This window comes from Carcharhinus amblyrhynchos, chromosome 30, assembly GCF_965287045.1.
Source record: "Carcharhinus amblyrhynchos chromosome 30, sCarAmb.v2.hapA, whole genome shotgun sequence".
Classification (NCBI taxonomy): Eukaryota; Metazoa; Chordata; class Chondrichthyes; order Carcharhiniformes; family Carcharhinidae; genus Carcharhinus; species Carcharhinus amblyrhynchos.
The window spans coordinates 8482181-8499151 of record NC_137353.1 but is presented as its reverse complement, the minus strand read 5'-3'; the positions used below and the strand labels follow the sequence as shown (position 1 = coordinate 8499151).

The window sequence follows — 16971 nt, the reverse complement described above, 5'->3', positions numbered from 1 at the left end:
CTGTTCTTTTTTTAAAAAAAAGACTTTAAAGAGACAGAGCAAGTTTTAAATGAAAATACGGCTCCTGATGCACATAAAATTCTCCTTTCCCCTGTGAGAGAGTGCAGTGTGAGATACACTCAGATATTCATTCATCAAGCTCATTGCAACATCACTTTTTTTTGAAATGTTAATAAATCGGAGGTCGCGGATTAAAGGGGAAATTAGAAAATAAATGCTAGCCCCGTCAGCTGGAAAGTGGAAGAGTGGGTCGTTCAGCCCCTCGAGCTTGCTAACCCTTTCGTAAGTAATAGTGATAGGGGTGGCATGGTGGTACATTGGTTAGCACTGCTGCCTCACAGAGCCAGGGACCCAGGTTCGATTCCGGCCTTGGGTCACTGTCTGTGTGGAGTTTGCACATTCTCCCCGTGTCTATGTGGGTTTTCTCCGGGTGCTCCACTTTCCTCCCACAATCCAAAGATATGCAGGTTAGGAGGATTGGCCATGCTAAACTGCCTCTTGATACCCGAGGGTGTGTAGGTTCGCTGGATTAGCCATAGCATGCCCTTCCTCGGTCCATATCCCTCTATTCATGTACCATCCAGATGCCCCTTAAATGTTGCCGATGTGCCTACGTCCACCACCTCCTCCGGCAGCGCGTTCCGGGCACCCACCACTCTGTGTGAAAAATCTCTCCCCCACATATCTCCCTTCAACATTCCCCCTTCTCATCTTCAACCTGTGCCCCCTTGGAATTGACACTCCCACCCTGGGAAAAAGCCTCTGACGATCCAGAGAGTTAGTGCAGGCTTGATGGACCGAATGGCCTCCTCTTGCACTGTAGGGATTCTATGATCTCGGGGGCAATTCTCCCACCCCGCCGCGCTAATTTTCAAGTGCAGCAGGGCGGAAGAATTTTGTGGTCGGGCTTGTGTGGGAATCACACACGCCCTATCCTGCCAAGCATGCATTTCCCAGTGCCAGATTCCTGGTGCCATCCTGGATCCACACTGGGAACCGGCAGGAAGACCAGGCAAGTCATTTTAATATATTTAAAATCTGTTTTTAATGTAATTAGTGGGCCTGGGACTGAATATTCTGGACCTGCTAGCCTCTCCCCACCACCAGAGTATTTCACTCCTGCGGGGTTTATAGTAGGTCCCCACTTTCAGGGAACTATCAGGACCTCCCAGCTGGAGTGATGGGGGGAGCAATCTGGGCCCCTAGGGGGTTGGGTGGCAGGGGGTTGGTGCCCCAGGGCATGGGCACCCTGGCAGTGCCCAAGGAGCAAAATGCTCATGCCCAGAGGGCACTGCCCATTGGACATGGGGTAGTACCAAGGCGGTGGGGCCTATGGGGGCAGGAATAAGGGGGTCAATTGGTGGAGGTGGGGGCCTGCTGCCACTCTGCCATTGGGATCTGTTGGGGCAGGAGGGAGACCAGCGATCGGGACAGGCTGAGGGGGTGTGGGGGGAGCGCGGTGATCTGGCCTTGGAGGGTTACAGGGGCAGCATTGCGGGGGTCCCGGGCTGGCCAGCAAACAGGAGGGTGACAGTTTGGGGGTCACAATGCATGCGCTGTGGCTCCCTCAATTTGCTAGTTTCAGCCTCCCAGGCAGGAATAGGCTCTGCCCTTTGAAATCTAATAATATTCATGCTGGTGGCCTCTGCACTGCACAGAGTGCGGGGGATTCTAATGTGAACTCCCAAAGAAAAAAAACCAGCGTGAATTAAGGCACTCTTCCTGCGAACTTGACACTTCGAACTTTTTTGGGAGAGCTCCGCCCCTCAACTCCATTTCCTTGCCTTAGCTCTTGATGTCCTTGCCTAACAAGGGGCTAATGTTTCTGGCCACAAAAGCTCCGGTTTGACAGGACCTTTCTAAGGGGATTGAGAATTCCAGATTCCAACTTGTCAGTTGTGGCCTGAACACAGTGATCCCTCGGCGTGGTACTTAGCAAGTTTCATAGAAACTGGGACACTGTTCTGGGCATCGCATGCAGTCTCCTATGTTTTATATCATAATTAATCTTTGATTGTCATTCCGTGGCATTTACGCCATTCACAATCTGCACAAAGTGTAGGTTTTGATTCATCGGAGACCCAGCCGAATTGCAAAGGTTTATTTTTACCCATGTCCTCAGCAATAAAAGTGTTCAGAATAAGCCTGAACCATAACAACTTGTGCCAAAGCACCAAGGCTTTTCCAGTTACCACGGCTATCGCTTTACCACAGCCGGAACAGCTACCGTCAAGATTTTGACTTGAATGTTGATCCTAATGGTATTTTGTTCCATTCGATTGCATTGCCGGATGGTAACTGAGCAGAACACTGGGTTTCTACACCTGGTTGAAGAGCTGTGAACCTCTTAACTTTTAAACCATGACAAGAAGTGTTGCCAGTCCTTGGTGGGGCATTACAACTAAAGCAAAACATCAAAGGAAACTTAACTAACTTAACCAAAATGTAATTGCCAGGATCATAGGATCCCTATAGTGCAGAAGGAGGCCATTCAGCCCATCAAGTCTGCAACAACTCTCCGACAGACCATTCCAACCAAGCCAACCCTGCAACCCCATGGATTTACCACGCTAATTCCCCTAACCTGCATATCTTTAGACATCAAAGAACAACTTACCATGGCTAATCCACTCAACCTATCTATCTTTGGGCACTTAAGGGCAACTTAGCATGGCCAATCCACCTAATCCGGTTATCTTTCGAGTGTGGGAGGAAATGGAGCATCTGGAGGGAACCCAGGCAGTTACAGGAAAATGTGCAAACTTCACACTCTGACGGTGAGCCAAGGCCAGAATTGAACTCAGGTCGCTGTGAGGCAGCAGTGATGACCACTGCGCCACCCCAGCCCCTGTGGCGTGCATTAGTCATGGAATGTAACCAGCTATATGTCCAATGGGTGACTAATGGAATAAAAGGTTAAGTGTGTAACCATCAAATTGGACAGGAATATTGTATGGGATTTTCCATTCTGTTCCCACAGAGGCATTTTCCAGTCCTGCCGACAGCCACACCCTTGCCTCAGGTTGCGTGGCAGTGGAGAGTGAAATATTGACTCGACACCAAAGCAAGACAGATGCAAACCATGCAAGCAGAAAGGGGGAGGAAACCAATTCATAAAGGCATCATAGAGAGGAATTACTTTCTGGTATTATAGGGTATTTATGACATTAGCCCATTCAACTTTCAAACTGCACAAAACTGTCCACTGTGGCTTAATTAGAGCATCTGACGACACCACCTCCAGTGATTAGGAATCCTTTTTTTCAACGCTGCTTTCTCATTAATTTTGCTGATTGCTGCCATAAACCAGAATATTATCACCCGATGGGTCTCAGGTTGGACAGAATGGCCATTTGAGTCGAGTTTCCTTACACAATATGTCATGTCCATACATAATGTGTAGGCATTGTGAATACGCACAGAAAACGTTTCCATTTTTAGCTCTGGTGCCCTATTTGAAAATCTCACTGAGCTGTCTGGTGGGACCGATCATTAATATAGACTATCAGAGAAACACCGGTTTACGCATAAAGGTGTCACCTCCAGTATCACCCCCCCTCACAAATATAAATGTGGCTCAAAGATGTAATACAATCCCAGCTCTGTTCTTCCTTTCGAATCTATATTTAGGTTATTTCGACGACTTGTTTTTCAAACTACAATTGTTTTTTAATTGGATGCATCAACACCTTTTATGGTGTTTGGGTTCATGAATGCAACAACCTAATGATGGGAATTAAAACAATAGTTCGTTTTAAACCTGATTGATTACTCATTTCCAGACACTCCACTGCTGGTAACTTGCTATAATTTCCTGCTAACAATTTGCTTTGGCTAGCTGGGAAATTGTGGTCACTTCACCAAGTGAGAGATATACGGCGGCACAGTGGCACAGCGGTTAGCATTGCTGCCTCACAGCACCAGGGACCTGGGTTCGATTCCCAGCTTGGGTGACTGTTTGGGTGGAGTTTGCACATTCTCCCCGTGTCTGCGTGGGTTTCCTCTGAGTGCTCTGGTTTCCTCCCACAGTCCAAACACGTGCAGGTTAGGTGGATTGGCCATGCTAAATTGATCCTTAGTGTCAGAGGGATTGGCTATGGGGATAGGGCCTGGATGGGTTTGTGGTCGGTGCAGACTCGAGGAGCCAAATGGTCTCCTTCTGCGCTGTAGGATTCTATGTGATAAACTGTTGACCTATCACAGTTCAATATTTTGGCAATGGCATTTTTGATTTGCCAAGTACATTCATAGTTTTACCAGTTATAGCCCGCTGAACATTGAGGCTGAGGTGGGACTTTGTATTTGAGTGAGGAAAAATCTACAGAGGACATTGCCTGTCCAAACTACCTAATATCCAATTGTACATGCTCTTGGGTAGATACATCAAATCATTGCAGCCAGTAAAATAACTGCATTTTAGTAGACCCTACCAGGACAGGACCTACTCAGTTAAAGGGAGGCATTGGGAAGAGTTAGAAATCTAGGGGTAGAGGTTCATAGCTCCTTGAAAGTGGAGTCACAGTTGGATAGAGTGGTGAAGAAGGCAATCAGCATGCTTGGTTTCATTGGTCAGAACACTGAATACAGGAGTTGCAACGTCTTGTTGGAGTTGTACAAGACATTGGCAAGGCCACACTTGGAATACTGTGTGCAATTCTGGTCACCCTACTATAGAAAGGATATTACTAAACCAGAAAGAGTGCAGAAAAGATTTACTAGAATGCTACTGGGACTTGACGGTTTGAATTATAAGGTGACGCTGGATAGAGTGGGACATTTTTCTCTGGAGCATAGGAGGCTGAGGGAATGATCTTATACAGGTCTATAAAATAATGAGGGGCTCATTATCAACTAGATAGCCAATATTTTTCACCAAAGGTAGGGGAGTCTAAAACCAGAGGGCATAGGTTTAAGATGACAGGGGAGAGATACAAAAGGATCCAAAGGGGCAAATTTTTCACACAGAGGGTGGCAAATGTCTGGAACAAGGTGCCAGGGGTAGTAGTGAGGGTGGGGGGGGTACAATTCTGCCTTTTAAAAAGCATTTAGACAGTTACATGGGTAAGGTGGCTATCGAGGGATATGGGCCAAACACAGGCAATTGGGACTAGCTCAGTTTTTTTAAAAAAAGAGTGGCATGGACAAGTTGGGCTGAAGGGCCTGTTTCCATGCTGTAAACCCCTATGACTCTGACTTTTTAAGCACAAGATTTGGCAAGTAAAATGATTATTTCTGAAGATTATTAACAGATATGGCATTGATGTTGACATATTACACATCCAAATAATCTCCAATTATTAACAAAATTAAACAGATTTTAAAAATGCATAACTTGTGTGAAATAAAATGCCTTTGGATACAGTTGTCCTTTACTCCTTCTGTTCCTCCCTTTCAACAATTATGGTTGAAAATCTCTGAAACTGCAAACATTTGACAATGATTCAACAAACTTTTGACAACCTTCCCTCCATTAGGATGTTTGTGGATGATTGCACAATGTTCAGTATTATTCATAACCCCTCAGATACTCAAGCAGTCCATATCCAAATGCAGCAAGACCTGGACAATATTCAGGCCTGGGCTGGTGAGTGGCAAGTAACAGACATGTCACACAAATGCCGGGCAATGACCATCTCCAACAAGAGACAATCTAATCATTGTCCCTCAACATTCAATATCATTACCATCGCTGGATCAACAACCTGTGGTCACTACTGACCAGAAACTGAACTGGACCAGCCACATAAATACTGCGATTGTCAGGACAGATCAAAGGCTAGAAATCCTGTAGTGAATAACTCATCTCCTGACCCCCACAAAGCCTGTCCACCATCTACAAGGCACGAATCAGGAGTGTGATGGAATACTCTCCACTTGCCCGGATAAGTGCAGCTCCAAAAATATTCAAGAAGCTCAACACTTTTCAGGACAAAGTGGCCCGCTTAATTGGCACCCAATCAACCATTTTAAACATTAATTTCCTCTGTCACCAATGCACAGTGGCAGCCATGTGTACCACCTAAAAGATGCACTGCAGCAACTCACTAAGGCTCCTTTGACAGCACCTTCCTAACCTGCAACCTCTACCATCTGGGAGGACAGATGCATAGAAACACCACCAGCTGCAAGTTCCCCTTCAAGGTACACACCATCCTGACTTGGAAATATATCATCATTCTTTCATAGTCACTGAGTCAAAATCCTGGAGCTCCTTCCTGAACAGCACTGTGGGTGTTCCTAAGCACATGGACAGCAGCAAAGGCAACGCACCACCACCTTCTCAAGATCAATTAGAGATGGACAATAAATGCTGGCTTAGCCAGCAAAATCCACAGCCCATGAATAAAAAGACTGGCTCCCTGGATGAGCCATGGGCCATCACAATGCTTCAGAACAATGTACAATGGACTTTGTAAGTCATCATTAAAATGGTTGACAGAAATCAGACCTCAGAATTGCTCATCCATGGAAGACATGATACTTGTAGTCCATTAGGCTTTTATATGAACATTAGAGATTGTCATGTAATATAGAACACTTTTGATGTTTTTATAGTACAATAGCGATACATCTGGATGGAAAACAATAAAACTACCTACTGCCTATTAAACCCAACAATAAACATTTGTAGACAGATCTTTTATCTCCTATATCAAGAGTTCAGCAATTCAGAATGGGAGAGGGTTTCTGGGAATGGAACAAACATGACATGCTTGCATGATCTTTTCCTGCCCATACAATCCTCTCCTTTCATGTCTTTGATTTACACCAACATTTTTGGTGTTATATGTGTTAGGTAGGAGTATCAAGGGATATAGAGCTAAGGTAGGTAATTGGAGTTGAGTTCTCGACCAGCCATGGTCTAATTGAATGGCTTAAAGTGCTGAATGGTCTATTCCTGTTAACAAGAATAGGCCATTCAGCATAACAGTGCTTCACAGTCATAAAGAAAAATTCATTAGAATAATCATCACAGAGATTACAATTAACAACCCTCACTTTGTATTTGAATGTTGACTGCAGATACTGGATTGACAGTCAAGTATTGTCACTACCAGAATCTCCCTCCTAATTGCAGTCACTCTGTGGTCACAGTGCTAGACTGATCTGTACCTTTATTTGTAGTTACAGTAAGATCTGTTGGCACTGCTAACAGAAAAAAACAATAGCTAAACAGACACCAAAGGAAATAAGTGTAACCGGGGAAAATCAGAGACAGAATAAAGGTAAAGAGAACAAAGGTCCTTAAGACATAGTCATGACATTGGGTAGTACAATGGCACAGTGGTTAGCACTGCTGCCTCACATGCCAGGGGCCCGGATTCGATTTCCTGGCTTGGTTCACTGTCTGTGTGGAGTTTGCACATTCTCCCCTATCTGCATGGGTTTCTTCTGGGTGCTCTGCTTTCCCTCCCATAGTCCGAAGATGTCTTGTCTAGGTGGATTCGCCATGCTAAATTGCTCCTTAGTGTCAGGGGGACTGGCTAGGGTAAATGCATGGGGTTATGGGGATAGGTGCAGACTCAATGGGCCGAATGGCTTCCTTCTGCATTACAGGATTTTATGATTGGAGTGGCCCACTTTGAAGTACAAAATTCAGTGCTCTAATATAGACTCCCAGAAAAGAATGGACACTTCAGTTAGACATGGTCACACTGTGCCTGCTTAAGACCCCTGTGATGTAAAACTGGTCTGTGCGATTGTAAGCTGCATTCTCAATATCGGAAATCACATGCCGTGGAAACATATTCAATGACAATACCAAGTAACAAGATTTAATTAGGCTGCACATTAAAGACTGCCAAAAAAAACCCAAATCTTCACCCTATATCCTTCAACTTCAAAATGCTTTTAGACATGATGATTCAATTTCTTTACATTCATCTACTTCTGGTTATGTGCTAATCTGACATGCACCAATAAACATTTAACAATCAGAAATAAAGACAAGCCATCTCAATATTACGATCTTTTTGTTTGCAATTGGAGTGTATCAATATTGGGACTTCCATGTTGGTACCAAATTGTCTCGGGTGCACTCTGAATATAACAGTGATTATGAGATTGGAAATTCCATAAGTCCAAAAGTGAAGTGAGTTGCGCCACCAGCCCCAAAACAGGAGACCATCTCACTATCAATATGTATGGTTTTAAATGCGTGCTTGTGTAATCTACATTTTCCACTAACAAGGGACAGCACCTGTGGCACAGTGGTTAGCACTGTTGGCTCACAGCACCAGGGACATGGGTTCAATTCCGGCCTCGGGTGACAGTCTGCACTTTCTCCTTGTGTCTGTGTGGGCTTCTTCCAGGTGCTCCGGTTTCCACCCACAATCCAAAGATGTGTGGGTTCGGTTGACTGGCCGTGCTATATGGACCATCAGAAGGGTTAGCAGGGTAAATTCAGCAGGGGATTTTCACAGTAACTTCATTGCAGTGTTAATGCAAGCCAACTTGCGACTAATAAATAAATAAACATAAGCAAATACGTGGGTTATGGGGATAGGGCCTGGGTGGGATTGTTGTCGGTGCAGTCTTGATGGGCCAAATGGCTTCTTCTGCACTGTAGGGATTCAATGGAAGAGTATTTTAATACCACATCCACACACTAGAGAAAGGACGCACCCTTATGAATCCGTTTTTCCAGTTTGCAAAATAGAAAAGTTTCTTTATGTCATTTTAATTTGGGAAACACATTAGGATGATGCCCTGTCGTCAAGTGTAATTTGGGCAAGTGTTTCCAGCTTTTCCAGACTTGCAATCAGGAAACTGTCTCTTTGACTTGACTTTTTTAAAGAAAAAAAACTAAAACGTTCCAACCATTAGCGCTGGCCTCTGAGACACTACTTCTGTCATGCAACCATCACCTTGTCTGGAATGTGTTCTCCTCCCACACTCCCAGCAGAATTATGATTCATGAAAAAAAAATCTAAATATCATACTTGCCATAACAGAACCCACTTAAGATGCTCCGTCATATATTAAGTTTAAATTTATTTATTAGTGTCACAAGTAGACTTACATTAACATTGCAGTGAAGTTACTGTGAAAATCCCCTAGTTGTCACAGTCTGGTGCCTGTTCGGGTACACTGAGGGGGAATTTAGCATGGCCAATGCACCCTAACCAGCACATCTTTCAGACTGTGGGAGGAAACCAGAGCGCCCGGAGGAAACCCATGCAGACACGGGGAGAACGTGCAAACCCCACACAGACAACGCCCCAAGCTGGAATTCAGACCCAAGCGCTGTGAGACAGCAATGCTAACTACTGTGCCACTATCACAGAACCCTTCCATTTCATAGAATCCCCAGAGTTCATAGAATATCCCTAAGGAGGCCATTCAGGCCACCGAGCCTGCATCGACAACAATCCCACACAGGGCCTATCCCCACGCTAACCACTGTGCTATATTTCACAGCATTATGCAGATAAAACAGGGTTCGAAACCCAGCCAATGTGGGAGGCAGAGGTCACCTTTGCACAAACTATTGAACCAGTTCATGTGGTACTATCAGGACTATCTTTCAGAGGTAAGCAACTCATCGAATAAAAGCATTGACTTGAATTCCCCTTCAACGATTAATGCGCCAAACATAAGCGCAAAGTGCAAATAATTAGTCTGATTTAATAGCCTATTCTTCCATTTTGGTTTACTGACATCTGACACACAGCCACTGGTTATTTGAAATCGGGCATTCTCCCTACAGGCACCAAACCCCCCCAAAAAAGAGAAAAGACACCTTGTCTTGTCAGATGAATGAATCTAGGGTCAAGAAGGCCATCAGTCTGACCTTCAGCACAAGGCCAGGAAGAGGGAGGAAACAAATACTAATGTGAATTTGCCAAACCTCTCCCTCTTTCCCTCCCTATTCTGATACAAAAAAAGGCGGCTGGGCTGGACCCTGGGACCTGGACAAGAAATTGACAAACCACCCTGTAGAAAGTGATAATGAAGCAATGCAACAGACAAGACAGAGGGTGACAGGGCGACGCAGAATTGATTGCCGATCGCCCACATTGGAAATAGTTACAAGTTGTCTGGGCTTCAACTGCAAGATTCTTAAAAGAAAGAGAGAGAAAAAAAAACCCAAACCAAGTTTGAAATTGGCGACTTGGCCCTGACACCGCAGAAACATTTAACCCTTTGTGCTTCCTGCATAAAATAATTGAAAGCAAGCAACTACAATCAGTGCAATCTTTAGACTGTTTGAAAGTGTGCAGAATGCGTGAAAGGTGTTGTCCCCTGGGCTGAAGGCTGGGATCAGGGGGCTGGTTAGAATGACATTTCTCATTATCCACAACTGATTCACGAAGGGAGTTATATTTCTGGGGTTGGGAGGTGGTTAAAACAACAATCTTACCACTGGAGACGAAATTCGACACCCAGGGCAGTCACAGATTGGTGGATGTACCTGCAAAACTCCTTTTGACATAAGCGTCTTCAAACTTTTCCCTGTGTCACAAAAAAAAGGAACTGTTAAAAACGAAATGAGATTGCACTGTTGTGCAGAGTTAACGTGTGTGTGTGTGAAATGTTCACCTCTCTCAAACCCTTCACATTCTTTCTTCCCTTTAAAAAGACATTTAATTAGTTACCAGCGAATCGCAGTCCCAGTGAAGGGCCAATACACCGGGAACCGCACTTTCCCCTCCCGCTGCTTTTTATCTTTACTCCAGCAGGATAATTGCGGCGTTAACTGTGAGAGAGTGCGGCAGTTTTCCTCTTTGTAACAATGGCGTTGGCATGTTGTTTGTGAAGAGCGCAGTCACACACACACACACACAGAATAAATCCTGCCCCAGAGTCATACACTCAACACTGCCAGAAGCAGGCAGATCCTCCCACAGCCAGACTGTGCCAGTGGGGACTAACACTTCCAGCAGCCCCCACCCGCCCCCCCCCGCCCCCAGACTGCTGGACTGCCACAGCCAGACAGTGCAACAGACACTCGACACTACCCCAGGCAAGAGTTCCGGAGCCAGGCACTGCTGGAGAGAGGCTAACACCGGCAGAGACACAGGCTGAGAGAGACAGACACAGAGAGGGGGCCAGCCACAGACAGAGAGCCACGGACAGAGAGACACAGACTGAGTGACAGACACAGAGAGGGGACAAAAAACAGATATACACAGACGGACAGAGATTCAGAGTAAGATAGACAGAGTGGCCAAACACAGAGCGACACAGACTGAAATAGAGACAGATAGAGAGCCACGGACAGAGAGCCACAGACTGAGAGAGACACAGTCACAGACAGAGAGCCCCAGACTGACAGAGGGACGAACACTAGCACAGTCAGGCAGCAACTGAATCAGGACCTGCGGCACGTGGACATTCCCAGTGTCAATCCCGCAAGGATCAAAACCCCTCTCAGAGCAGCGAGCCTGGGTGGTCGCGGCGCGGGCGAGCACCTTAGCGACAAACCCCCGCTTTGCTGAGTTAAAATCAGTCAGGATACACCAGCTTCCCTTCTCTCTCCCTCCCACTCTCCCTCTCTCCCTCCCTCCTCACCAACTCAGAGAGAAACAGAAAAATACCAACCCTATATTTACCACCTTGGCAACTGATGGATTCAGTCTCAGGGCTGGATATTGTGTGATAGGGTTATAAACTCACACTCTGTCCAATCTGATCGCATTCTTTGCCCGGGCTCACCACTTCCTGGCTCACTCAATCTTCAGATCATTCCTGAGATACAGCAAAGCCCCCTCCCTCTCTCCCTCCTCCCCTCCACACCCCTCACCGTCTGTAAGCTTTGCCCTGATCAATACACATTGATCTATTCCCCCTAAGCACAGCCAGAATCAGCACTGCGTTTCACAGTTGGCCTTACCCACTTCCCGACTTCCTTTCAACTTTGAAATTATTGGCGAGCAGACAGAAAATGGGCAGGTTTCCCCCCCCCCCCACACCCCCGAAAAATAATGGATTTTTAAGAGAGAGAGAAAAAAATCTGTCCAACCGCAAGCATCCTGTCAGTTGAGTGTAGGATACAGACAGAGAGAGAGAGAGGGGGCAAACTATCACTGTGGTCAGTAAGCTCACTTCCTGGTGAGGCTTTCTCTCTCTCTCTCCTATCCTATCCTTTCCCCCCCTCTCTCTCTCCCCTATCCTTTCTCTCTCTCTCCTATCCTTTCTCTCTCTCTCTCCTATCCGTTCTCTATCTCTCCTATCCTTTCCCTCGCTCTCTCTCCTATCCTTTCTCTTTCTATCCTTTCTCTCTCTCCTATCCCTTCCTTTCTCTCTCTTTCTCATCCTTTCTCTCTCCCCTACCCTTTCTTTCTCTCCTACCCTATCCTTTCTCTCTCTCTCTTTCACAGACCCCAAACAGGAGAGAGAAAAAGAACGAGGAAAACAAAACACTGCAGCAACATTTCCTAGTATTTCATTCAAGAGGAGGGAAATAAAAATCTATTTGCAGTCACTTCTTAATTGCACTTTGCAGCCACTGTTCTGGGTTGGATTAGTTCATTCCCAGGGTGCAAAATTACTAATCCATTTGTCCAAACTGGGGTCTAGTTGCTTCAACTTTTACGCATAGAACTTTCTGAAGCAAAAAGGTTGAGTTGCCCCCAAGTGAAGAACGAGATTTGCCTCCACTGACAAATGCAACAATCTCTCCTCTCTCTTATCCTGTTTTTTTTTTGGTAATATATCTCTATTTCTATGTATTTATTCACTCACTTACCTTTGTGTCGAATGCTTCGTTTCCAATCCTTGGCAGTCTCCCTGCCGCTGACGAACTGGAATTCGTTGGGGGTGAGCCATTCTCCCCGGTAGCGGATGGAGGGTCCCTTGCTGCCCTGACACAGCTTGTGGATGTACAGCAGCGCCTTGTTTTCGCCGCACTCCACCTCGATGCAGGGCTCGCCGTTGTCCAGGACGGGCTGGAAGTCGGGGACGGAGGAGGAGAAGCGCTCCAGCAGCATCAGCTCCTCCGGGCGCCTGGTCTCGCCCAGCCCCAGGAAGGTGCGCTGGTGCCGCCCGAAGAGGGGCTGGTAGGGCTGCTGATGGGGGGAGCTGAGGGCTGGCAGGTTGGCTAAGTACTCGGGGGGCAAACCTTCCAGCAGCCCCCTGATGACCACCTCCCCCTCCGACCTCTCCTTCTTGATAGCTGGCATCCTGAGCAACAGCCCCTTGTCTCTGGACAGCGGTAGGTCGCCGCTAAGTTCCCCGTGTAGTTGCCAGTGTCGAGACAGGCTGTGATATCCCCAACCCTCCACCAGGCACCACTTGTCCTCTGACACTCCGACCTCTCCAGCCTGCCTCATCTGCCTCCCCGCACCTGACATCTCGCCAAGGTATCCGCCGCCCCGCACATTATTGTGTCGGTTCAAAGAAGGAAGAGAGAGAGAGAGAGAGAGAAAAAAATTGCTTTATCGATTCCAGTTATCGACCCACCTTCGCGCCGGAGCACTCTCCCTTTTGGCTTATTTCCGGGGCTAGCACCGAAGGCTGGCAGCAGTTGCAATTCTCATTTAACCACACACAGACTGGGCGAGATAAAAGTTTTAATTCCCCCCCTCTCCGCCACAAACACACACACACACACCCCTTCCCTTCCCTCCCAACTCTGCCCCCTTCCCCTCCTCTCTCAATCAAATCTGCGGGATCCCTGAACATTCACATCTCTGATCAAGTTTTTTAAAAAGTTGGACAATTTTTCCATCAAATGTGCAAGTCCTCCCTCTCCCACCCCGCCCCACTCCCTTTTCTAAATAGATCCCAATTTCTCTCCCTTAAAAAAAGAGGGGGGGGGGGGGGAAAAAGGAAGTTATTGCGACGGGACAGCTTCATACATTTTATTTCCAAACCTACAGTTTTTTTTTCTCCTCTCTGGAGTCACGCTTTGGTTCAGACACAGACGAAACATGATTTGCCCTCTACACTGCTGCTAACTTGGCCCATTTAAACATCACAGTCTGTCGGTGCAAGGAGAGGGGGGTCCGCAACGGCCGACAACAGTGACAATTCTCTGTCCAATTAATTATGGAATGCTCCCTGCTCCACACAGCATCCCTGCAGTACAGAAGGAGGCCATTCAGCCCATCGAAGCTGCACCGACCACAATTCCAGCCCAGGCCCTAATTCCATAACCCCACCTATTTACCCCACCAATCCCCCCGGCACCAAGGGTGGAATTTTACCAGCACGTTTGCCCGTGACCCTGCCTGAGCCCATCGGAGAATGCCTTTCTCCGAGCCTCGCCCGCTCCCGGAATTGGGGAGGGCGTGCCGGCAAAATTCCGGCCTAAGGGTCAATTTAGCATGGCCAATCCACCCAACCTGCACATCTTTGGAGTGTGGGAGGAAACCACGCTCCAAAAATGTGCAGGTTAGGTGGACTGGCCATGCTAAATTGACCCTTAGGCCGGGATTTTACAGGCAAGCCCGACCCCCGATTCCGGTTTCCTCCCACAGTCCAAAGATGTGCTGGTTGGCCATGCTAAACTGCACCCAGAGGAGATCCATGCAAACACGGGGGAGAACGTGCAGACTCCGCTCAGACAGTGACCCAAGCTGGGAATTGAACTCAGGTCCCTGGTGCTGTGAGGCAGCTGTGTCAACCACTGTGCCACCGTGCCCCCCAAATTATTCCAAACCTCCCTGCTTCTGACATTTTTCAATCCAGTGAAATCATCTTCGCTCCGTTTTAATCTCTATAAGCATCGACTCCAAATTTAGTCTGGTCATTTTTAACTCCAAGGAAATTTAAAGTTTATTTATTATTGCCACAAGTAGACTTACAGCAATGAAGTTACTGTGAAAATCCCTTAGTCGCCACACTCCGGCGCCTGATAAGATACACTGAGGGAGAATTTAGCATGGTCAATGCATCTAACCAGCATGTCTTTCAGACTGTGGGCGGCACAGTGGCACAGTGGTTAGCATTGTTGCCTCGTGGCGTCAGGGACCCCAGTTTGATTCCCGGCTTGGATCACTGTCTGTGTGGAGTTTGTACATTCTCCCTGTGTCTGTGTGGGTTTCCTCCAGGTGCTCCGGTTCCCTCCCAATGTCCAAAGATGTGTGGGTTAAGTGGATTGGCCATGCTAAATTGCCTCTTAGCATCAGGAGGACTAGCTTGGGTAAATTAATGGGATCGGGCCTGGGTGGGATTGTGGTTGGTGCAGACTTGATGGGCTGAATGGCCTCCTTCTGCTTGTATCATTCTATGATTGACTCTATAATGTGCAGTCTCCACACAGACAATCACTCAAGGTCAGAATTGAACTCTGGACCCTGACCCTGTGAGGTACCAGTGCTAACCACTGTGCCACCCTTATTTTGCCTCTTAGACCTATACTCTTGCTTATCCAATTCCCCCCTTGAATGTTACTATTGAATCTGCTTCTACTGTCCTTTCAGAAGGTACAACCCAGGTCACAATGACTCGTTGCATAGATATCATATCATCTCTACTTGTTTTGGCAACACCTGACAGCAGTGTCCTCTGGCTACCGTATTTCACTTCTCCTATTACCACACTGTCACCGTCAAACAGGACTCACTCAGAATTGAGTGACTTGTGACGATTATTTTTGGCCTCTCCGTCATGGGATAGTCCATTCTCACAAAGTGTAACCTCTCTCAATCTGTCTCCAATGCACTTAGGCATCTACCTGTGGCAGTCAGATTAAAGTAACACTCAGCTGAAACCCAAGTGACATCTTATGCCATTCCCAAGCCAATGTGCATCGAGTGAATGGCATCAATTCACTTCCAAACTAATGTCCACGTAATTCGAAACTGAGCATTGTGGTGTCAGCGTAAAAAGGTCGATTTCATCAGAGTGGACAGTGGCAGAGTGGTTAGCGTTGCTGCCTCACAGTGCCAGCAACCCACATTTGAATCCAGCCTCTGGTCACTGTTTGTGTGGAGTTTGCACTTTCTCTCCATGTCTATGTAGGTTTCCTCCGTGTGCTCTGGTTTCTTCCCACAGTCCAAAGGTGTGTAGACAAGTGCTTTGGCCATGATCAATGCACGGATTTACAAGTATAGAGCAGAGGAGTGGGCCTAGATAGAGTCCTCTATCGGACAATTGGTGCAGAACCAATGGGCCGAACAGCCTCCTTCTGCACTGTAGATATTTCTATGGATTCTACCACACCCTGTAAGTCCCCTCCAAGCCACACAACAACATGACTTGGAACTGCATCTTCGTTTCTTCACTGTGGGTGGGGTCAAAATCCTAGATCTCCCTCCCTAACAGCACTGTGGGTGTACCCGTACCTCATGGACTGCAGCGGTTCAGGAAGGCAGCTCTCCTTCTCAAGGGCAATTAGGGATGGGCAGCAAGTGCTGGCCTTGACAACGACAACCACATCCTGTGAGAAAAAAAATGTCTCCAAAGAACTCTATCTATTCCCCTTTATGTCTTGAAAACTTCAATCAAATCTCCCCTTAACCTTTTAAATTCCAGGGAATACAACCTAGTTTGTGTAATCTCTCCTTGTAAATTAACTATTGGAGTCCACTGTTCAAGGTTTTAACCCTGTGACAATGGAAAAAATGGCAATGTTTTTTCAAGTGGATAGGCAAGTGGTGAATTTACTCAGCCACACATCAGGGAATTTCTTGGTGTTGTTTTTAATTCAGAGTTAAACAAGATAAATAACAGAGGAGAGTTTATGTGAGTTCTCTTTCCGATTTCTCCCCCTGATTGTAAACAGGAATCGGCTGGAGGCAAAGGTCCCAGAATAAGACATTTCGACAATCTGTGCCAGAGCTCGTTTAAATTCCGAGCTCCGTGTCTCATTGGCACCACAGTTCTTTTAAATATTTATAAACCAAGCTGAGATTCCTCCACTGGGAGGGAGAGGAAAAAGCAGAGGGCAAATCAAGTCAGAATCCTCTCGCGCTTCAAGGCAGCCCATTACAGAGCACCAGAGTCATGGGAATTAAACTGCCCACCCTGCCTCTTAATTGGTGAATGTGGGACCTATACCAAGGGAGAAATAACTAAAAATGG

At 46.7% G+C, this 16971-nt stretch overlaps 1 protein-coding gene across 1 annotated transcript in view; it reads right to left on the bottom strand.

Moving 5' to 3' along the window:
* The window catches only part of samd11 (sterile alpha motif domain containing 11), a 153906-nt gene extending 140426 nt beyond the window's left edge, over positions 1–13480 (bottom strand). The window contains exons 1-2 of the mRNA XM_080214915.1: positions 12692–13480; positions 10364–10455 (exon numbers count right to left, since the gene is read on the bottom strand). Of these exons, the coding sequence (XP_080071041.1) occupies positions 10364–10455; positions 12692–13295 (696 nt within the window). The 5' untranslated portion in view covers positions 13296–13480. The remainder of the gene's footprint in view (positions 1–10363; positions 10456–12691) is intronic.
* Positions 13481–16971: the final 3491 nt, after the last annotated feature.